The sequence below is a fragment of the Nuphar pumila genome, unplaced genomic scaffold, assembly GCF_984573655.1.
Source record: "Nuphar pumila unplaced genomic scaffold, dmNupPumi1.hap1.1 HAP1_SCAFFOLD_707, whole genome shotgun sequence".
Lineage (NCBI taxonomy): Eukaryota > Viridiplantae > Streptophyta > Magnoliopsida > Nymphaeales > Nymphaeaceae > Nuphar > Nuphar pumila.
The window spans coordinates 24,983-47,575 of record NW_028323458.1 but is presented as its reverse complement, the minus strand read 5'-3'; the positions used below and the strand labels follow the sequence as shown (position 1 = coordinate 47,575).

The 22,593-nt window shown below is 52.2% G+C and overlaps 2 protein-coding genes and 2 pseudogenes across 2 annotated transcripts; 1 reads left to right on the top strand and 3 right to left on the bottom strand.

Annotated features, from left to right (window-relative positions):
- Positions 1–100: 100 nt before the first annotated feature.
- On the bottom strand, positions 101–556 carry LOC149809888 (uncharacterized). Its single transcript, XM_089994559.1, has one exon. It carries the CDS (start codon positions 554–556, stop codon positions 101–103), a length of 456 nt encoding a protein of 151 aa, XP_089850685.1.
- Positions 557–2,730: 2,174 nt separating this feature from the next.
- LOC149809887 (internal alternative NAD(P)H-ubiquinone oxidoreductase A2, mitochondrial-like) lies at positions 2,731–4,117 on the bottom strand. Its single transcript, XM_089994558.1, has 3 exons — positions 3,767–4,117; positions 3,231–3,350; positions 2,731–3,039 (listed from the first exon to the last, which is right to left on the bottom strand). The coding sequence occupies exons 1-3, from the start codon at positions 4,115–4,117 to the stop codon at positions 2,731–2,733; spliced, it is 780 nt and encodes a 259-aa protein (XP_089850684.1).
- A 514-nt stretch (positions 4,118–4,631) lies between these two features.
- LOC149809886 (internal alternative NAD(P)H-ubiquinone oxidoreductase A2, mitochondrial pseudogene) lies at positions 4,632–5,867 on the bottom strand (annotated as a pseudogene).
- Positions 5,868–18,998: 13,131 nt separating this feature from the next.
- Positions 18,999–21,126, top strand: LOC149809885 (putative bifunctional riboflavin biosynthesis protein RIBA 1, chloroplastic pseudogene; annotated as a pseudogene).
- Positions 21,127–22,593: the final 1,467 nt, after the last annotated feature.

The window sequence follows — 22,593 nt, the reverse complement described above, 5'->3', positions numbered from 1 at the left end:
TATCCCCAAGACAGCTGCCTGCCAGAACTGGGTAGTAATCAATCGGTTTTGGCGATCACCCGATGGTCCAAAGCTTGTGCTGTGTCCGATCATGTCATAGTTACCCCGAACAGTGGTGAAGGCACACATACTCGTCAACCAGAGGTGCGAGTGTGGCGTCCTGGCCGAAGAATCCTCCCGCAAGTACCAGCAAGGTGTCGTAGATAGGAACCATTGAGCTCGCCTGGCTGCCAGGCGCATGGTCAGAACCGGGGGGGCGCAACTTACGCGCCATCTGAGCCACTTGCCGTAACGTCGCAGCAAGCCTGCTATGAACGGGTTTCTCGAGACGCACTAGCAGGCCATAAATCCACAGCCCTGTGTGCGGGCTGATGTGCCCCCCCCGGACTTGCTTGGCTTGCATGAGCTCGCTGAGGTAGCCGAGGCAGTGGCAGACAAGGGAGTGGTCCATGCGGCAGAGCGTGGTGCTGAATGGCTGGAAACTCTCCTGCGATATGAGCTGGTGCCATGCCTGCCAGTCTGTCACAGGAGGCAGCCCTGCAGCAACTGTTGACATGCAACGTGGACGCCCGCCACCAGGCAGGCGTTGAAACGGGCGAGAAACACGACCAGCGTGTCTCGCGCAAAGTGGGCGGGTGCAGCACCCCCCCAAGTTTTGAAATGGATCAAAGATGGCGGTGGCAAGCCGTACGAATCAGGTAAAGACCATGAGTATGATTGACGGACATAAGCAAACAGGAGGACAGAAGATAAGCAGCGGACGAACGGGACAGGCCTAAACCGGGCAAAACAGCAGCAGCGTCACAGTAAACAGTACCAAAGGTACGGAAGGTGAAAGTGTGGTGGAACACAGTCCAACCCAAAGCAAACAGGACGATTTTGAGATGTAGATGTGCGCATTTTTACTGCCACTTGGAGGGCACAAAGCCCTCATGCACGTAACCGGCTTCCACGATGTGAATGCGGCGCGAGCCCAGAAGATGCCAGCGAGGAGAAAGGGTGCCCCCTTCAAAGATAACACGGTCATGACGAAGCGTAACAGCGGAGGAGTCAACGCATGAAAGGCAGGAAACAGCTCATCCAGAAGCCGGAACTTGCAAAAGGCCATGCGACAAATGGACACACCCGGGAAGTCGGCACAAGCAGGGATCAAGCCGTTGGGGAATCGGGCGAACGCCGTATGGATACGAGCGCGCAGGGCGTGCACAAGGTGAGCGGGCAAGCGACGTGGAACAGAGCACTGGTCATGAGCAACAGGAGAAGTGTCCGAATCTGCCGAGTCATTGACAAGGACATCAGCGACAACGGCGAGGTCGCCCTTGGAGCCCCGTAACACAGCATGCAAGAGGAGGCAAACGACGTCATCATGGCGTTTGATCACGCGGCTGACCATATCAGGATGGGGGAAACCACCACAGACAATGTGAGACGTGCTGTCAGGGAGGCGACACAAGGGAAATTCAGGAGGAACCCGTCCAGACGTGTAACGATGTATGAGCTTGATGTTAGTGACTTGTCCGGTAAGAACCCTGATGAGGGTACGGCGATGAGCGTTGGTAAGGGCGGTGCCCCACATGGCGGCGCGATGGCCAAAGGGAGTGACGTCAAGCTCAGGTGCAATACCTTTACCGTATACCGTTGTAGGGGGGGAACAAGTCCAAGGTGTGTAAGAACAGGTGGGGGGGCAATGTCCCCACGAGGGTGCCGGAGGATGCGTTAGCCAGTCGCAGGCGGGGGAAGCGAAGGTGGGTCTCTCGGGGGTGGCGGACTGGGCTGGGAAAGGGTGGGTTGTGCTCGGCTAGAACGGTGGCACCCAGACGAAACGGTCAGAGTAGTCCGGATGTGCGAAGATGTCAGAGGAGATCGCCAGTCGAGCAGGATGCGTTGCAGCCGTGTCAGCACGTTCGTTGCCCACCGCCGAGGCACGGGATTTGACTTTGTGGAAGTGGGTGCGCAGGCCACGGGCCGAATGAGAGAGGACGAGCTTGGCGATATGCTCAAGGAGGTCCGTGTGCAGTTTACGCTGATTAACCTGAGGATGGAAAACAGAGTCGGCGATCGCTTGCATGGAGGAAAGGCTGTCTGTGAATATGTGAACCTCGGAAGATGGAGTTTCGGAAAGGTGGGGTCGAGGTCAGAAGAGAAGTCACAGTATTGCTCATGGAGCCATCACAAATGTGGCAACTTCAACAGGATCATTCCCGGCCCATTGAGAACAAACCAAGCGGCTGAATGCCAGAGGTGCACATTGACGGCTGGCAAGATGGCCAAGGCCTGGTGCACACCTGGAGCTTACCTCACACACCCGGGTTCTATGCCTGATCATGGACTAGGCTACAACATTCCCGCCTAAGCATGCAAACATCAAAGCACCCTGATGAGAAATGATTGGTTGATTTACATAGGTTTGGAAGTGGGTGCCATGTGGGCGCTAGTGGTAGAGTCATTAGCAATGCCTTGGCGCGCATGTAACGGGCATCAAAGCGATTTGGTAGAACATTGGAAGTTCCATGGAGAACATTGAAATTTCCTTCCTTGGAATCACATTTTGAAGCCTTTGGAGGGAGCCCTTCACCCCAATTATTCCAACCCATGCTCAAGCCCGGTCCAGGTACGCTTGCCTCAGGTGATGGTAATGATAACTCTGATTCCAAGTACTTCTTGGAGTTGCCAATGTCCATGTGGATGCGGTAGTGTTGTAAAAAGATACATCATCATCATCATCATGCATCACCATCGCGAGGTGTCACGACCAAACAAAAGCGTGATGGCCCAATCGGTGGCGACCTCAAGCCGCTTCTTCATAGAACCCAGACGTGTGAGGTAAGCTGAGCGCCATGCAAACCATGCATTGAACCCGGTGAACATGCCCACTTTCCCGAGCTGCATGACGGCAGACTGATGGCCAAGAGAGGCCATGCTGCCCAAGTGGCGGTACGCAAAGGGCCGCTGTAACGCAATCGCTTCGTTCGAGTCGTCGTCTTTCTCTGCCAAGTCGTTTAGAAGACGGGCAAGGTACTTGCCTTGTTGTTCTGCCACCTGCGCAAGCACGAGCATGAGTAGGAGCCGCCCACCTCAACACGTGTTTCTCAGAAGGCTTGCTTCTTTCCTGCAGAACCTGTTACGAAGCACGACGTTACTGAAGAGGAGACAGTGACGTAGAGGATTCAACAGGATCACGGAAATTTGACGTTTCATAAAGCGCCCTCACCTTTGTCCTCATTGCCTACATCTGTATCAGCATTCTCAACTAGGTAATCAACCAAGTTCTTGGCAGACAGTGTGGCTAAAGAGTCCTCGGACTTGTCCTGAGCAGAGTAATATTCCTCTCCTCGAGTCTCGTATTGAACCTGTTGCACCAGACGTCGCATGACCCCGAGTAGGCACAATCACATTTCCGCACATTCCGACATCTAATCTTCTGAATCTAGAATCCTATTGCAGGTTCCCCTGACAAATACAGTCCCAAGAGGAGCAAATTATACATGATTGACAGATATCACATGTATGATATCTGCTCTTGCCTCCAACTGATATTGCATGTAATGCGGCACGGTTCTTGGGTGCACTGCCATGCTAAAGAACAACATGGTTGGACAGGTGTTGATCAGCGCAAATGAAAACCGCAAACGACTCAAGCGCTCAACTGGCCGAAGGAGATCACGTAAGATAACAACAGAGTCGGTAGGATTGGCCGTGTCTTGAAATCACGGTTACAGCGGCAAAAATACGAAGGGGTCTGCGTGAGCAAACAAGCAACACACACCTGTGCTAGAGCTGGAAGAGGATTAGTCACATCGCCAGCGCAGTCACCCAGAGCAAACACATCTTGGCACGGCAGAAGCTTCGTCATGGCCTCTCCACGAGCTTCCTCTGGAGCATCGATGGTGGCGCTGGTTGCACCGGATGGGGCGCGCATGTCCTTTCCTGCCTCGGCCAAAGCTTGCATATGTCCGTTCACCGCCAAGCGTCCCACGTTCGTCTTTGAAAATGGCAACGACTCGATGAAGGGAGTGGGTCCCACCCCAGTACTCCACACACACAACCCAAATGGCATCACACATCCGTCCTTCAAGATCAGCCTGTCGGGTTCTACCTTTTCAACCACTCCCTGCATGCCAACGGTTGTGATGAGGATGGTGGTCGGATCGGGAACCCGCAACGTGCGAAAGGCGGCATTTGGAGAGTTGCATCAAGTTCATGTCAGATATTAGTCATGACGTGACGGGAGCATTTTCGTATATCCTGCATTACATGGCAACAAAAGCATCACTCTCCCTTGAAATGTCAACGGGCATGCCTGCCTGCTTGTACCTCTAGATCGATCTAAAGGACTGCATCAGTCAGCTCTTTCAAGGCCAGACCAACGAATGGGAACAAACAGGGACAAACGGTGAATGGGCAGATCCGTGTCTCGAGACAGTCAAAAAGACACGCAAGACTGCATGTCTGAAGTCCTACACTTGGCAAGACATTGTAATCGATGAGCATGGCATCGTTTGCAAACTATGGGCAACAGGCTTTCTATCGTTACGAGAGGGAGGGGCACCCTTGGATTCCTGTCAGCATCCTGCTCGTCCTCTGTATGCTCTGACAACTTCATTGGATAGAACCCTGTTCCCTTCCAGCCCTCAAGGACCTATCTTGGCAGTGCAGGCATACCTCTGTAGATGAAGCGTCTTTCGATCACCAAAGATTGACACTTTTTGGCCTCGTAACGCACACCTTGTAAAGCTGCACACAAGCTTGGTCAGCCGGCGTGCGGCGTATTCGCGCAAAGTAACATCGAAGCTGCCTAGAATCTCACGGCCCTCGACGAGAGTGACTCTGACATCGCGCGCACGGTCAGGGTACAGCCGCCGGATGTCCCGGTCTATAAAGTCGCAGATCTCGCCCGCGAACTCCACGCCCGTGGGCCCACCACCAACAACAACGAAGTGTAGGAGGTCCGCTCGCTGTTGTGATGTTCGGCCTGCACCCAAGCACACTTCTGCAAATGCGCATGACAGCCACAAACATCGTTTGTTTACCACTATTTATCTCGAGATACGTCTCGGGCAATGCAGCCACTCTCCATCATCTGACATTGCTGCTGCAGGCTTCACTCACGCAGCATGTTGTACCAAGACTGCCCGTCTACCCGTTGTCTCATGGTCCAATAGATGCTTGCTCGGCTTGTGGAGAGTGTGCGTGGGTGCGGCACGAGTGAACTTCTCCAAAGCAACACATTTACCTCCCAAGGCCGTTGCGTTCATGGACATTCAACACTGCACACAGAGGAGGCGACCCCTCACCTTGCGCCTGCACTTTGTGGTGAAAACAATGATCTTCACTTTCATCTGACTAGTGCAAGTCCTTATGACCAAAGCCAGATTGATCCAGATGCACATACTGAGGTTTTGCTGCTAGATCACGAGTCCACAGAGAAACTAGCTGTAGACAGCCAACTACATGGCTAAGCATACAAATCGACACTGTGCAGGGCAACAAGGTACAGAGTGAAGTGCAGGGAGCGTGCCTGGTGTCCCAGCCATAGCCAGCACATCAATGAGTCGAGTCCGAATGCGGGACGCGTCTGAAACGTCTCGCAGAAACTGGGCGTATTCATGCACGCCAGGGATGCCAAATGTGGAGCCTGCTGCGCCCGTGGCAATCACCAGCTTGTCGTACTTCACGGAGAACCTGGAGTTGTCTGGTGCGATGCAGTCGACGACTTTATCGTGGTGTTGGACGGCTGCAGCTTGTGCGACCACGTAATTGTTTTGCGGCCACGCCAGCGCAGGCTGGATGTCTCGGACGGGCAGAGCCACCGACCGGAACTCAAGCGTGCCAACGGTTGTGCTCGCAAGCAACGGAGTGAACACCATGTGATTGCGAGGCGAGAGCACCTGCACCACGCTGGCACGTAGATGACAGTTGATGGAGTGAATACCACTTGATTGCAAGGGGAGAGTATCTGCACCACTTTGGCATCAAAGAAGGACGCCGATCAAGCCACTGGCAATCACATGGGAGAAAGCCATATGCAATCGCAAGGGGGTTTGCAACAACTGCAGCACTAACTGAGGCCCAAGCCCCTTGTGCCCCTTCAGGGCGCCCCTGTCCACAGCGTTCTCAGTGACAAGGCGGTCACAGGTGGTTTGACCTGCAACCAATCAATTCGCACATTTCCGATTTCCTATATGGTATTGTGTGGCTACATCTGATGGTCTAGGGCTTGTCACCAGCTAGATGTCCAGGAGAACGGGCGACCATCAGCAGCACAACAGACACATTCACAGTGGCCACGTTTGCCAGTTGCAACTCGACTTGGACCTGTTTATGGTGAATGTTAACTTACCGTTGAGCGAGTGCAGAATTCTATTCAAGGATCATAAGTCAAGGTCCATATCATCCTCGCTTACATGCACTGCCAACATCCAAGATAGTTATCCGATTCTGTGAGGACAAAAGGGTGACCGCTTTCGGTCATACATGAGCATTGCACATTGTGCAAGCGCCCCGCTGACGTCCTAGACCACCTGGTCTAGATGGCTGCATCCGAGTAACGGGGGGTTGGATAGCCTGTACTACGCCCTCTGCCAAACAAGCCTGCCTTGGCCGTCTGAGTACCATTGGACATGTCCACAGCCTTACCAATCTACGACTTCATTTTTCCTGGACGTTTCTTTGTTTGCATTCATGCACACGACAAATCAGGAAGATTCCGTTGGCTTCCCACCTTACTTCACTGTTTTGAAGTAAATGACCAGAAGCTTGTTGACAACTCTCATGTGTCTCATCACGACTGCGCCAGGCCCAAAGAGTGGACCGCCACTGAGGCCCCCCCATACCCTAAGCACTATGTAAGCAGGTTATTGATGCGATCAAAAGCGGCCATGTACGGATTAATGGAGCGAGGGCTGCAAGAAGCCACGCGGACGGTCGGCTTTCCTATCTGAGTCACCTGATGCAGGGGAATTTAAGAGAAAGAAAAGTTCTGGCTGCTCCGTGTCATTGACTAGAGTTGTAGGCCCATTCGAAAGCGTCCAACTCCCTTGAATGCGTAGCACAGCCTGTCCGCATGATGTAATAACGTCACTGCTAATTGTGCACACACGCGCAGGCATGCATCCAAGTCCCAGGCTACGAATTGAGCAGAATTTTTCTGAAGTGTTACCCTTTCACAGTTCAGAGGAGAAAAAAACTTGAACCGGTGACGGAGTACGTAACGACCTAACGAATGGTGACAGGACGTACCGTCAAATCATACTTCCGCGGATGAATGTCCCTCAACAAGCGTGCTGCAGCCCAACCACTGCCCAAAACGCACAACCTGGGCCTTCCTGTCGATAATGGGACATCAACGCCGGACGTGCGCACGACGAGGCTGGTGGACAAAGTATCGTCCCTTACCGCTGTTAGGGTTGAGATGGGGACAGAGAATTTGTATGTTTTCAAACGGTGCACCGCCGCAAAAGACAGTAAGTTCGCGGAAAGAGAGAACATCTGGAGACGCGATCTTTTCGTTCGTTGAACCGGCCCAAGTCTCCTCGAAACCAGCTGGGCTGCAAGGATATACTCCGCTTGCCTCTTGCCAATATGATGTATTCAACACCATACTCTACGACTTACTATGTCGCATAACTTCTGGTCATCTAGCAGCACACATGTCAATGCGAGCTTTTGAGCGCAACACATGCATGTGGCATGTTGACGCGAAGTGTTCCGCGAAGATTCGACGTCACATCGCACGTCACAGATGCGACATAGGACGTGATCGATAGAGCGTGTTAACCAGCGCAGGCCAGTAACAGATTGACTTAGGAGCGACTGTTCAGAACAATCGTACCACTGTATGGGACAGACGACGCTGCAAAAGTTGTGGCGATGGGCCCAACATGACTTGCAAGCGCTTTGTCGCCAGGTTGCGCGACGACGTTCCGATGTCGTAACGCGCATTTGTTGGCCGTATCGCGACATTATTCAGCTGTTTGCCGTATCACACATGTCCTTTAGGCCTGTTAATGTATCCCATGTTGCCACGGGTCTAGCTGATTCAACTTTTGCAATGCGGGACTCGGATACTGTTGATTGGATCGCATGCAAGACGACAGAATGCTTCTGTTGTTTTAACACACTTAGCTTCATGCACGTGTGGAGCAACTTTTGCGCCTGCTACGCAAGGCTGCGGCGAGCTAAAGGCCATCTGAAAGCGACCGAGGAACTCCGAGGACAGCCTCTTGCATTGGAGTACGTCCCCTGATCGCCTTGCCACCACATTTCTCGACAGTAGAACTTATGCTTGCCCTTCAAGTGTTCCTGCGGACTTCTGGCATTTTCATGCATGTTTTGCGCCCCTATTGCGGAATGGTGCGTGTTCTTTCGAGTGCGTGAACGCAAGCATTGACATGAGACGTATGTCCATATATCGCATTGTTTAGGCACGCTGCTGCTTATGCAGTCTGCGGTGCCCTGGCGCCATGCTGGGATCAACGTTCCCAGGGTTGTTCAGGTATCCCATGTAAATAAGACAATCAGCCGCACACTGACGGTCATGTGATGTGCTTGGGTACATATGAACTATCTCGCGCATGCAAATTGCCAACGGACTTGCATACTTGTTGACTAGCAGATTATAATATCAGCTGTCGGCACCCCATTGCCCCTGAGCAAGCACTCTAAGTTCTTTCACTCATCTATGGTCACGATAACAATAATGATACTGTTTATATCATTGTGGTGGCTCAGGGAGAGGACTACTGCAAGGACAAAACATTCATCCTCTCGCTCTCTACTGAATTTTGGCACATAATTGACGTGCAGAGATACGTTGAAAGCACTTGAGCATGTGATTGTACGTCACGCTCTCCACCGTATGTCTTAAAGCCGTAAACTTAGGGCATACAAGCATGCCTCACATTCAATTGAGCCCTTCATGATGCAGTTCAGCGTGGTGATGAATAGCAATGAAAGCTGACTGCTGCAGTGCTGAATCTGGTGGAGTTTTATCGATCAGCGGAGACATCCGAGGAAATGCAGAGACTGCAGCACGCCACGGTGACGCTGGAGTTGCTGCCGAAGCTATTGTATGTGATGCCCCACTGCGCCAAGAGCATCATGCAGCAGCAGTGCCTTGCGGAGGATGAGCCGTTTGGCGTGATCTCGGATTTCCGCATGGAGCCCGCCCTCTTTTCAGTACCCTTGATGCACGTAGCATCCATCGCGGTGCGCTTTCTGCCATGTCATTTGTGAGCTTGGGGCTGCCTGAGCTCGGGACTCCGTCCTCAAACTGTTATTTAACCCCTCCACCGTTCGGATCAACCTGTAAGTTGTGCTTCTGAGGGTACATTGTGCTTCTGAGGGTTGGCTCTGGTGGTGCTCCAGGGGTGACACCCTGTTTGATAGCTGTACAGGGAGTAATGGAGAGCTGTCCAGCCTTGCGTAAGACTTCCGCCCACGCTTTCAGCATCTGGCAAGGGCGGCCGGTGTTGTACAGAGGACCAGCATGTGGTTCGAGATCATGCGTGGTCAAATCCTTCATGCTGATCCTCATGACATGACATGGAGATGTGATGACTTTTTTGCTGGTACGGAGTGACCCAGCTACATGTCAGGTTGTGTTGGAAAATATGGTACCCACAAATGAACTGACTATGTCAGGATACTTAGATTGCACCAACGTTGTTGATCCCCCGTACAGGACTGCAGCTTGGAGCTCATCCTCTGTATGCTGAAAGACAACGAAGCCCTTCAGCACAAGCTGGCAGCGGATGCAGAGCTGTCGGCGTCGATGACCCGCCGTATGCTGCGAGCCACTCGTTGCAGCCACTTCCCCGCCACGTTCTACTCTCTCATGGTTGCGCTCGAAACCATAGTTGTATGCCGCAAGTGCACCGCGCTGAGGGACCGGTTCCAGGAGGCAAGCGCCGTACAGATGATCGCGTACGCGCTCACCCAGCATGTGGCGCCCATCATCCAGCTCGCTTGTAGGTGCGGCTTGCACATGTCTCCCGGCGAAGTACGTTCTAACCGCGCTCACGAACAACAATTTCGCGGTGATCCATACCAGAAGCCCTCTGATTTTATTCCAGCGCTGGTCATCCGGAAGGATTATGAACACTGGGGTTCCGCCATACCTGAGAGCCTTTACAGTTTTGCATCCGCGCCTGTCCCACGCGTAGGCACCGTACATCGTTGCTATCATGAGTGCTCCACAAGACAGTATCATGTACGCGGTTTCGCTTGTACAAGTATATTGTAAGCAGGACATCCGTCATTGTTTTGCATTTCCACCCTCTTTGGCCTGGAAACAAATGCGATTCCGAAAGTCGAACAGGCGTCACTCGTTTATGGACGTGCGCATTGATGCTTACCATATGATGCAACAAAATCCGGCAACCTGAACAAAGGGTTCTTGACTGACGCTGTGTTTGAGTTTGGTTTGCTGTGGCAACTGCTGGAACTGTCAGACGCCAAAGAGGGTTCGAACGCGTTCTGCTGATCTCACAAAATCGTCCGTGGCGTGTAGGGCATTGATAGCGTTGCTGGTGGGAGATAGGCTTGAGTTGGCGGAAGACTTCATAGAGGAGGGTACTCAGCAGTTGCTCACGAGACTCATCCTCCCTGAACAAATGTCAAGCATTTGCTTCCACCAGCCCGCTTGGAATGAGGTGATCAGCTCAGAGGTCCTTCTCCCTCTCCCAACCAGTCGTGCACGAGCGAGCACGATGCATCCCTCTGGACAGCGTGTTTCATCCAACCTGTCGCGATCTCTGTGTCCATAGATCTCTCCTGCATGCTCCGCCCTGGATGATAGTGAGAAATCATGATTTGCGCCCATAGACTGTGTCAGAAGCGGTGCAGGCGTAGCAACTTTGATCATCATCTGCAGAGGCCACAGCTGCAAAGTAAAAGAGAAATAACACACGGTGTCCACACCTCCTGCAGGTGCCTGAAATGCTGGTCGAGCTGTTGGAGCTTGAGCCCTCCAAGCTCCGCTTCTTTCAGCGCTGGCCACAGTCAGGTCTCAAGTGCTGTGGCTTCATCGGCATGCAGTTCGCAGTCGCCGCGACCCTCCACACGCTGTGCTATTCTGGCGCTGCTACGGAAACGTCTACAGCAGCCCAGCATGCCGTGCTCAGCAGGCGTCTAGACAAGGCCGGCATCATGGATCTGCTGCAATGGCCGTTTTCAAGGCAGGGCGTGGCACGCGATTTGAAGGAAGCGCCCAAAGAAGCCGCGCTTGCTGCGTCAATTTTTGTCAAGACGGGCCCTCGTGCTGTCCCCTTACTCATGCTCATGTGTGCCTTCCATCCTCTCATCACTCTCGTATTGACAGCCCCGATCAAAGATGTTGTCCCCGCCATATCTTTTAGTTCCTTAGAGTTGCTAATGTTCTTGTGGATGCGGTAGCGTAAAACATGTACATCATCAACAGCATATCTGTACGCTACGTTGTACACGGCAAAGACCATGCTTTCCATGCCTGCGATTCCTTGTGCTGATTTCTCACAATGCCTGATTTGCTTGAAGCAATGTGGCACGTCCCGTACACGATGTGGGCCCCGAAACCTCAAGCTACGAGCACTCTCCTGTCATATGTGGTATGCCGCACATATCAGCTCACTTGGCGAGACTGAACGTTGAAGCGCGAACACGTGATCAGCACCAAGGAGATGTCACCGACTGAGAGCTGATTTACCTGATGAAGAGTTCTGCACCGTTCACAACTGCAAAGAGAACTTGACCGCTGCAGATGCATTGACACCGAAGAAGATCTTTGATAGAGCTTTGCTCAATATGGAGTCACCAATGTAAGGGACTTTGCCTGTATTGCCATGACCAACATTGACCAGGCACACGATCACATGCTGTGTGAACATTGTATATGCTGCCCTTGAGTGCGGTGGGCGCAACGGTGTAGGAATTGTGCCGAGTGTCGCACGGCGAGCGGGCTGAGGCTGCAAGCTCTGCCACCGGATGAGCGGCGCATTGTTCCGGAGTGGCGGTGTGTGATGCGCGCTCGCCGCACATGGTGCGCTGGCTACAAATGGGACCAGGAGAATCGGTGGTTGCCGCATATCGAGCTTGCCATACAAACTGAGGTGCGCCCCTGAGTACTTTCTTGTGTTGGCTCACCTTGCATTGGTGACTGAACGCACAATGTGACACTATCCTTGGCCGTCGTCTCAATGTTTTGGGACGACTTAAAAGATCCCATGTCTGTCTTGGAAGATGCTGGCGTGTCTTGAATGCTGTATCGTCCTTGAGTGCACTGAGCGCCCAGTACCCATCATGCAAGCATCAATTATGCAACAGCACAAGGCTCCACCATTGGGCTGTTGCATTTGAAGTTCCCAATATGTAAGTGGATGCGGCGGGTTATGCAAAAGTTACACCGTTTTGGGTATTTTTGATATGGTACACGACCCATCTCACCACTAGGAGACGGGCGAGAGCAGGCGCATTGTGAGATCACTTCCAGTAAGGATATGTTGCACCTCTTTGTCAGCACTCTGTGTCTCACCATTTGAGTCCTTGTAGGATCCCCCGCTTGCCGCGAGGAAGGCTGTCACAGGAAAAACTTCATGGAACTGCAGATGAGGACTGTCTGCATAGATAGGCTCGCTCCTTTCAGTAGATGATACTTCTCCTGTTCTTGTCCAGTCCCCCGTGGTGTGGATTCTTAGTGATGTCAACAGTGCAGGTTAAGTTCTGGGGAAAGCCGCCCAAATGGACACGTAATGACGATTGCTGGCGAGAAGTGGCAAAGCGCATGCGCTTTGACTGGACGCCAGCTGTTGAACGTCGAGCGAAGAATGCCAGTTGCGGCCAAGCGGCGTCCTTGGACGTGGACACTGACTGGGTCACCAAAGCGCGATGGTGCAGTTCAGAAAAACAGCTTTTTGGGAACTCGTGCGCTGCATCTCGCCCCTTGCTGCCCACTCTGCATTGGCACATGTTACTACTCCTGGGATGACAAGAAACCTTGGTCATTTTTGGTAGGTCTAGTGATGATGTGATGATGATGTGTCCTTTTACAACACTACCGCATTCACATGGACATTGGCAACTTCAACTGTTCGGGAATCTAGTGTGCCTATGATCCTGGGCTAACGTGCGTTTTAACATTTTGCATCTCGCTGCGAATGTATACAGGTTACATGGGTAAAGCGCATTCACTCTCTTGTGAACACTCTGTCTGGATTCATCTGCAACATGCTCGTCGGTGAGCGCATCACGGCTGTGAACGATGGCCTGTGGTACTCTGATCTCCAGGATGGTCCATTCTGTCCTGGGGCTGTATATGACATCGGTTTGTTGGTTTGATGTCTGCTGTGCGATTTTGACTGTGTCTTGCGCTGCAGTTTGACGACAGGGTTTATGGATGACTGTCTTATCTCATGTTCAACGGATTCCATGCTTCACGTGCAGTGCTTCTGTGCAGGGTTCAAACCATTCTGCGAACAACCAGTTTCAAGTCGATTTCTTTGGAAGCGAGGCTCGAGATGGTTGATGTGTTTTCAAAAGCTGAACTGGGAAGCTCCGGCAAAGGCAAGGCATCGCATCAAGCGGCAGCAAGAGGGCAGCCTACAAAGCACACTGAAGACGGGGGTGCCAAGCCAAAGCCGCGGGATGTACCCTTTGATATGGCACGGGCGGTACTTGGTATTACTGGGAAGCGCAAGGATGAGGAGTGTGCTGCTACTCGACGCCGAACACCGCAGGTCAAGTGAGACATGCCCAGTCTGGCTGCGGGCTGCACTGGGTCGGGGTCTGCGTGGTTGGCTCTGTGAATAGTAGCACTATCCCTCAGAGCACAAGAGGTAATTGCAGGCTTGTCGATTGTGGATCGTTTAGCTGCGACAGCCCTACAATGCCAGATTACTTGCAGAGGAGTGCTCGAGCCATCGCACTTCGGCAGCGATGAACCCAGTTGAGGAGGACCGGTTCATGACAGAACCTCATCACTTTGAGTGGTTTAGATGCTGCAGAGTGTGAAGAATGTAGATGTAATGGGCATGCATAATAACTTCTTTGACTGCGTGACTTTCTTGGTTATCATCTTCAAAAAAAATTTTAGGCACTCCTCGTTCTCAGCCTGAGACTCTGGCCTTTTGAAACACAGACCGTCTGACAGACATGTCTGCTTCACAGGTGTTTGGAGATAGGATGCTCCGTTCGGTGTCGTGGTTTCGCTGCCAGAATGACATTCAGTCATGGGCACCGTTATTGGCAGACTGTAACAGCCCCAGCGTCTGTGTCAACATCGTGATGTAGTACGTGCTTTAAACGCTGCATTTCTACATGATCTGACCATTTTGGAAGATGCATCGCCTCATCATTACCTCATATCGAGATATTGGGTCATTTCGAAAGGGCCATGCTTCAGTCTTCGTACAGAGCGTCTCGGTAAGTGCTCGATGTAAACGTGGATTGCCTTTCAGGTTGCCGCGCTTGTTGCAAAGTGCGTTCATACACAGACAACGAGAAGTGTTGTCGACGCATTGTTCAGCATGACGCAGAGTGCAATCCATGGTTGCCTGAACACACGTGTATTTGTTCATTATTTAGTATGTCGTCAAATGCTAGCAAATAAGGCTCGGCACTCGAACAGGCTCTTGCGGTGCAACTTGGCCGTTTGTGTCTCGCAATGCTCCGCTATACCGTGACCAACCTTCATGACAACTCATTCATGCAATCCATGAACACTACCGCATCACCATCGCTTACAATATCACATTTCCTCTAATCTGAATTGTCGGAGTCATGAGCTGGAGTTGCTTAGCAGTCAGGTCCGGACACCACAAATTCTCGCGTATTTTATGGCCCATGCAAATGATGAATTTTGCCCAGCGTTGCCAAGATGCCCGTATCAAGAGTTTTTTTATTATCCATACATGCCTGCAGGTTGACCATAGAGCGGTGTGGTTAGGACTTTGACAACCAGCTCCTGGACTCATGGAGCAACAATACAGCTGCAAGGCAAGGAGCACCTCCAGACTGGTGTTCCTCCTGGCAGCATTTGTGGCAACGGCTTCCGGGTCAGGCACACTTAATTGTGTCGAGGTCACCGTCGAAACGTCAGAGCAGTTGCAGCGCTCCATCCATGCACGTTCTTGCCTAATCAAGATTGTCAGCAACTTGGACATATCGGGTCCTGCGTTCAATGGAGGCATTGTCTTCCCTGAGATGTCTTCGGACATGGCCATCTGGGTATGCCCTTCAAGGCAGTTGGTTGCTGCGCAAACAATGTTGCAATTGGAGCAGGGACAAAGAGCGGAGGGGCAAGAAGACTGACCACTCGCACAGATTTTTGAGGGTGGAAGGATACACATGTTGCCAGGCATGCCATCATTAACTTACAGATTTTCACATGCTAGAGAGACTTGAGGTGGACTTTGGCGGGTTCCTGATTGTCAAGGGCCTAGGTGTGGTTCTACATCCCATGAAGCTCCCGGGTTCAAGCAGTGCAGGCAAAGGCGCTCATCATGCATTCGTCAGCATGAATCAGGTCACTGCATGCGTCCACGGCATTGAGCCAGAATGCATAAGTCATGTGACAGTCGTCCACCAAACAAAAAGTCCAGATCAACAAAGCAGGGATGACCCTGTGTTTTTTGGTGCAATTCTTGGCAGCCAGGGAAGGATAGGCTGGCCAGGATAGATTGTTGCTCGTGCATCTGCAGGGTGCGTGCCCGGGGGACTGTCTTCAAGATTCGAACTACTGCACGCCCAACGCCACGCGGTGCACCATTTTAACGGGCAGCGACAGTGCTTTCAAAGGCGCCAATGGCCGCCTATGGATCTCAAACCTGCTGCTTCGGCCGAAGGACACAATTGCTGCAAGTGCGCCTGTGGTGCAATTTTCAGGGGGCCAAGATCTGTGGATGGTGAACGTAGACGCAGAGTATCCAGGCAACATCGTTGAAGTCACAGACGCCAGCACTTACATCATTGGTGCGCGAGCCGCCTTCGGCCTATCAACACCTTTCAATGTCCCAACCTCCTTGATCTTTCCTTTGAGACATCAGACCTGTTCTGTCAGCCACGGCTTACCTCAGCCATTGCAAAGAGAAGTTATTACCTGTTTAGGCTAGTGCCAATCAGGTATCTAATTACCACCTCTTTGATTCCCAAGTAGTTCTGGGAGTTGCCAATGTTTATGCGGATGCAGTGTGTTGCAAAAAGATACATCATTACATCACATAGACGCCGGTGTTTGAACGAGAGGGTTTGGTTGCTGCATGTCGTTTGTTGAAGCACAACAGAAATTCAGCATTCGGAATCCACACAGTCAGATGAGCTCGAAAGACGAGCTCACAGGCACAATAGTCACAGGAGCTCACAGGCGTATCCCAACCAAACTAATGAAAGTATACTGCGAGAGCTGAGACCGCGTAGCGGTCGAGGCCTTGTTACATCAAATAGATAGAAAATGGCAGGAAGTAGTCAACAAGCAACCAAGTAAGCACATCATCACATCACATAGATAACGTCAGGAAATAGACAGCAAGAAACAAAGACAGCACATTCGAAGTGATACACATCACTATCATTAGATGGCTCAATTAATGTCGGTGCTCTTGGTTTACATATGGCATTTCATGCAGAGGGCACAGGCATCATATTTGGAGACTCGTATGGCATGTAACGAATCCACAATCAGGAAATGTGCAGGTGTTGGTGGCTTTCAAAGAAGGCTCAGTTCCATGATCTGTGGTTTGCCGAGGAGTGCCTGTTCTTTTGCTCCTGATGAGTGTAACGTCGCAGCCACATGCACATGTAGCATCACGACTCCAGCATTGCTCACACCATGAAGATGACTGTGCAGACTCCTCGTTGCATTGCCCAGATGCCACTCAGCCGACATTAACATTTCTGACCCCATCGACCACGCATCGCGTCCTATTCCTCTCCAGCGTGAGCTTTCTGCCGGGGAAATCTGGGCTGTACGGACCAGTATATGTAGGGGGGGGGCTCCAGGTCCCTCCCTTCGACACTGCCCCCCGCTTCGCGTCTCTCCTGGCCACAGTTTTCCAGGAGCCTCCTACGGTCGTCGTGTTAGAGGACGCTTCGTTGTTTCAGAGCCTCACGCAAAATACGTGCACTGGTCTCTGCATTGGGTACAACGGTACCGGGAAAATACCCGAACTTTTTGTCAGCCGGGCAGCAACGTCCCCCGCCCCCATGGGCCCTACTGAAGTGAGGCTGCTCGATCTCGAGATTGGAGAAACACAGTGTGTTGAGAAAATCAGCTGGGGCGGCGACGTCAAGCCTCAGGATGATGACATCGATGTGTGGCTGTCCACTCTTGATGCGGTATGTGCACGCTCATCGTCTGTTTTGTGCTTTTTGTCATACCCCGGATGCAGATTGGCCGGGGGGGGGTTTGTGTCCCATGCTCAGTCCGCTTTGGCTCGTCTGATTGGCTGTTTGTCTTGACTCGTGCTAGCTGCCATGTGCAGCTGTGTCCTTTGACTCGTGTTGCTCTTACTGCATCAAGTATTTACGAAAGCATGAACAATCAATAGAGTTGAGCTATGCGTGCTTGCTGCGTTTGTTAGAATTGCCTGCTCCGGCGCACGGCATCCACCAGAACGGCGATGCTCGTTCACTGTGTCAGGGGTGAAGCATGCATCGCTCCATTAGCGAACAATGTAGACGACAAATAAACTAAACCACTTGCTCTCAGTCATTGCTGATATGGGGCTGTGTGCAGGCGAGTGTGGTTGGAATTGAAGCGGCACTTCGCCCCGCTAACATCCAGAATGTCAGCTCAGCAACACCCCCTTTCCGCTACACTGGGAGCCAAACGACTGGCGTGTTCAAAATTGTCTTCTTATCGCTATCAGCCACGATCGTCCTCATAGTGTTAGTCGTTGCTCCGATTTGTTATGCTTATCGCTGGGCCAAGGAAGACAAGGCCGAGATGCTAGAGCTTCAGGTGCACACACCTGAGGACTTGCAGATGCCTGAGGCTGGCACAGAGGAGGAAGATTTGGAGGATGAAGCAGTATGCTCGGACGCACAGATACCGCCAAGAAGGGCCAGACGGAATTGGAGGCGCCGGCAACGGTCCACAGGAAATGCGGGCTCTCCTCCTGAGCCGGAGGCAATACCACAAGCGACGAGTGGGCAGCTCGTCGACGTGTCTGTTCACGACGAGCCACCTTACCCAGATTATCACATCGACCCTGTTGAAATAGGGGCGGCCGATCTGTTTTGGGGTGCCAATGCGCCCATCGTGCCGAGCACCCATCGTGCTGTCCCTGACCGCATTTGACACCGACATCGGTCGAGCTGTGAAGCCGCCGGTTGCTGAGCGAGACTCTGTTTTTTGGCTTTTCTCTGTACAGGGCGTCGCGGAGGGTGTCCAGTAATCGGTTTAATTATATTGGGACTTCTGGTAAATCTCTATGGTTCTCCTATCTCGCAACCATGTGCCTAAACATATCAGAGATCAGCATGCGAGGTGGTGCAGACCATGTACCTGACCCTGTACTGAGTCAACCTGTGCTTTTGTGCCCTTGCACAGCAACATCTGCGTCTCCTCCTCCAAGCAACGCCTCAGCCAAATCAATCCCAGTGAAGGCTTTTCAACTACGTACATCACTTGTTCAATGTGGTGGTCGCAGGGACGCGCAGTCGGTGCCCGGGGAGACATGTCCGAGCATAAATCACACGAGTTTATACGAGTATTTCGCCTGCACTGGTGTGATGTGCAAATTGGAGCTATTCAGTTGCTTCGGATCGAAGACAAGCATTCGACCACTGCGTGTCGCATGCTGCTGGGCTACTCTCTCAGCCATTAAGTGGATAGACCGAAAAAGGAGCCGTTTCAGAAGTCCTCTGCAAGAAGTTCTGAGGCTTGTCCGGGTTCAGGGTATCGCGAGATAGTCGTGAATTTGTCATGTTCTCCAAAACGTTTTTCTTCTGCACGTGCATCCTACTATTCTGCCGCCCACACGCATTCCCACTGCCCAAAAACAGTCACTCTGTAATTGCGTGAATATATGGGCTGCACTTCCGTGTTGCTGCAACGCCACGTGGCGTCCGTCCGTTCATTTTATGTGTTAGCAGTTTACGATATACTGGCGAAGATGAGGATGGGAAAGCTTTCAGCCCTTGGAGGGGCACCAAAATGCATTTGTGGCAAATCAGTTCCCTCTATTGTCCATCTTCGCTGCGATGGACGCTTGCTAGGCGCAAAACAGCGCATGGTTATGTGCTACATCACTGCACCTGAACGTCCTCAGACTATGCCATCCTTGCAAGCCTGTGCAGAATCCTCCAGCGAGAATTCTGCTGAGGTTATCGCGACAGAGCTCGACGTTCCCGCAGAAGGTTTCGACTCCATCGCTGATGCGTTGGAGGCCCTTGCGTTGGGGGAGCTTGTTGTGGTTCTGGACGATGCAAACAGAGAAAATGAGGGTGATCTCATTCTTGCGGCTGATAAAGTGACGCCAGAGAAAATTGCCTTTATGGTGGAGCATACCAGTGGTGCGTGTCAATTAGTTTAATCAGTTTGCGGCGTTGTCGTGCTGACGTCGCTTCAAGCCCGACAGGACAGGACGTCTTGTGCGTGGGGAAGCACAGGCAAAGGGCACGCAAACATGTACTTACAACTCAGAGTGTTATTGTAAGGTTTGCGAATCGTGCCCACGCAACTTTTTGAAGTGCATAATGCATTGATTGAGACAGCTGATGATGAAGTGCTCGCTTTTGAGGATTTCCAATGACGCATTCATCCTCGTTTGAGTTCGTTCCCCAAAAGTGTTGACCAGAGACGGTGCTCTGCAGGCGTCCTGTGCGTAGGATTGCAGGGTTCAGATTGCGACCGTCTTCGCCTTCCTCTCATGGTGTCATCTGCTGAGAACGAGGAAAGCATGTACACAGCGTTCACCGTCACTGTCGACATTCGAGAGGGCATCACTACGGGCATTAGTGCGTCCGACCGAGCCAAGACACTTGCAGCACTGGGCAACCCGAACACAACTCATGAACAGTTGCGCAAGCCAGGGCACATCTTCCCTCTACGGTCAAGGGAGGGTGGGGTTCTCGTGAGACCTGGGCACACCGAGGCAGCCATAGACTTGGCGTACTATGCAGGTACTGTTCTTTCAAACAATTGACTTGGCGCAAGCCCAGAATGTTGATTCTAGCGATGTGATCTCGCATGCCCATCGACTCCGCAGACCGCAGTCATCCACTAGCGTGTCAGGGGGCCAACCCGCACAACGCTCTGGGTTCGGGGATATCAGTAAGCACCTTTGTGTGCATCTCTCTCACCCCCTTTTTGTGGATCCATCTTGGCGCCTTCTTGTGCATCTTTCTCACACCCATTGTGTGGCTCTCACTTGGCACCGTGAGCATCTCATTGGCAGTCTTCGCCAGCATGCTGTCGCGTTGTGTGTCGTTGCACTGTCACGCTTCTCTCTCGCTCGCTTTCTTCTGGCTGGTGGGCACGGGCTGATGTGACGGGCACTTGAGTGGGGTTAGGGCGCATTGCAACGCAACCAGAGAGGACATGTGTCTATCAAATGCGTGCATATGATTTTCCTCAGATGCAAGCGGCCACCAGATACATGCTGACACCATACCCCCACATACTGCGTAAGCTCGCTTATCATTTGAATAGGCCAGCATAAGTATCATTATCCATTGCATCGCGCCTTGTAACAGCTCATCCTACTGTGGTCTTTACTCAGTGTCGCCATGCGGCACTGGTCAAGAAGCCAGCGCACTTGATTCATGCGGCGAAAGGCCTCATATGCTCCAAACCTGACGGGACGTCGCATGTACTCAGGGTGCTATCCGGCGGGGGTACTGTGCGAGGTGGTGGACAGGCAGACAGGCGAGATGGCACGTACAGCGCAGCTGCAGGACTTTGCGCGGGCGCACCATCTCAAATGCGTCACGATAGCGGACCTAGTGCGGTATCGGCTGAAGCGCGAGGTGCTGCTTCGGCAGACGGCAGGTACTTCCCTCGCCACACGGTGGGGTGACTTCAGGGCCGTCAGCTTTGAGAGCCTGATTGAGCGGCAAGAGCACATGGCGCTTGTGCACGGTGACATCAAGAACGGCCGCCCGCTCGTCCGGATACACGAGGTGCGACTCAGCGAGCAGATGACATGCACTTGATCAAGCAAGGCGATCTGCTTGTGAAAGAATTTTCCACCTTCTGACAGGGACGCAGGTGTTTGTGCGCTAAATGTTGAGGGTTTACCATCTTCACCAGCATGAAGTTTCGGACGAGAACCACATCAATCTGGTTCGCATTCCGAATGCTTTTGTATGGCTAATGCGTCAGCGAGTTTGAGACTGCCGATGTTGCTTGCGGAAGCTGCCTTGAAAGCGCACCATGCTGCGCATGATAGCGGCACTGGCTCTGCGCCCATCAAGAGAAGCTTCTTGCACAGTGTTGATTACCAGCAACAGCCGAAAAAGGCAGCCTTGATCCAATGAACACACATGTTCTGACATCGAAGTGCAATTCTGAAGATCCCGCACCGACTGCAACATGGGACCTGCATTTGGGTTCAGAAGTAGAAGCAAAACCAAAGAGCCAAACCAAGCCAAAAGACAAAGTCATGAGCTACATCAAAATCAGTCTGGCATGGCCGGGAAAGCAATGAGTTCGGTGCTCGTACAGTGCTGCATATGCACCGCAATGAGTGCTATACTGAGGGGGGCGATTTCGAGCAGGAAAGCGTGGATTGGCGACGTCTTTGGAGTGGAAATGTGCAACTCGCAACCAGAGCTGGATGCAGCCATGAATGCGATTGTAAAACACGGCTCAGGCATCCTCATCTACCTGTCGCGCCGGACGCATTGCAATGCACGCATGCTTTCAAGCTTGCAGCGGCTGCAAGGATTGCAGGATACTTGCCAGACTGATGCCGATCTGAATCATGTGGCCCCATCTGCGAGCAAGCTATCGTGGGATATTAGGGACATGGGGAACGTTCACAGCATGCTTCAAGGTGTCAGAGCAAGCTCTTGCGTCTCGCTGATGACGGACACCGAGACAGATGTTGCAAATCTACGTGCGTTTGGCCATGATGTTGAGATGATGCCCATGTCGCCGAGTTTGTAACCGATGTTTGATAACAATGAATACATCGACCAATGCCATGAGGAAAAGGGCTCTCCACCAGGCGTTCCTTGATGACCGTCACCATTGATTCTCTCTTTGTTTTGAGAACTATCTTCGATCATGACATGGATTTATTCGTAGTGTCTGTGTGTCTCCCATCCGCCATAGCATGAGCCGGTTGTGAGCTGGGATTTCTTGCCAAGTGATCCATTGGCTCCTTGGATGATCTGATGGCTGTGGCCACAGCATGCACCGCCCAGCAATGCGTTTGTCAGCTGCGGTGGATGATGATGTCATTGGCATCCGATGGCCCTGGGAGCGCCATCTGTAGTAAATTGGATTACACAGACAAGGTGAAATACCATGGCTCGGGGCCGCCACAAAAACCAAGGCACACGCGTTCTAAAACTCAAAGCCAACAACGGCCGCACAACAGCACAGGACCATCATACTCAGGTGGCACCAATAAGAACGGGCGCAACCACACTGGCGGGAAGTCAAGTGCGGTCGCG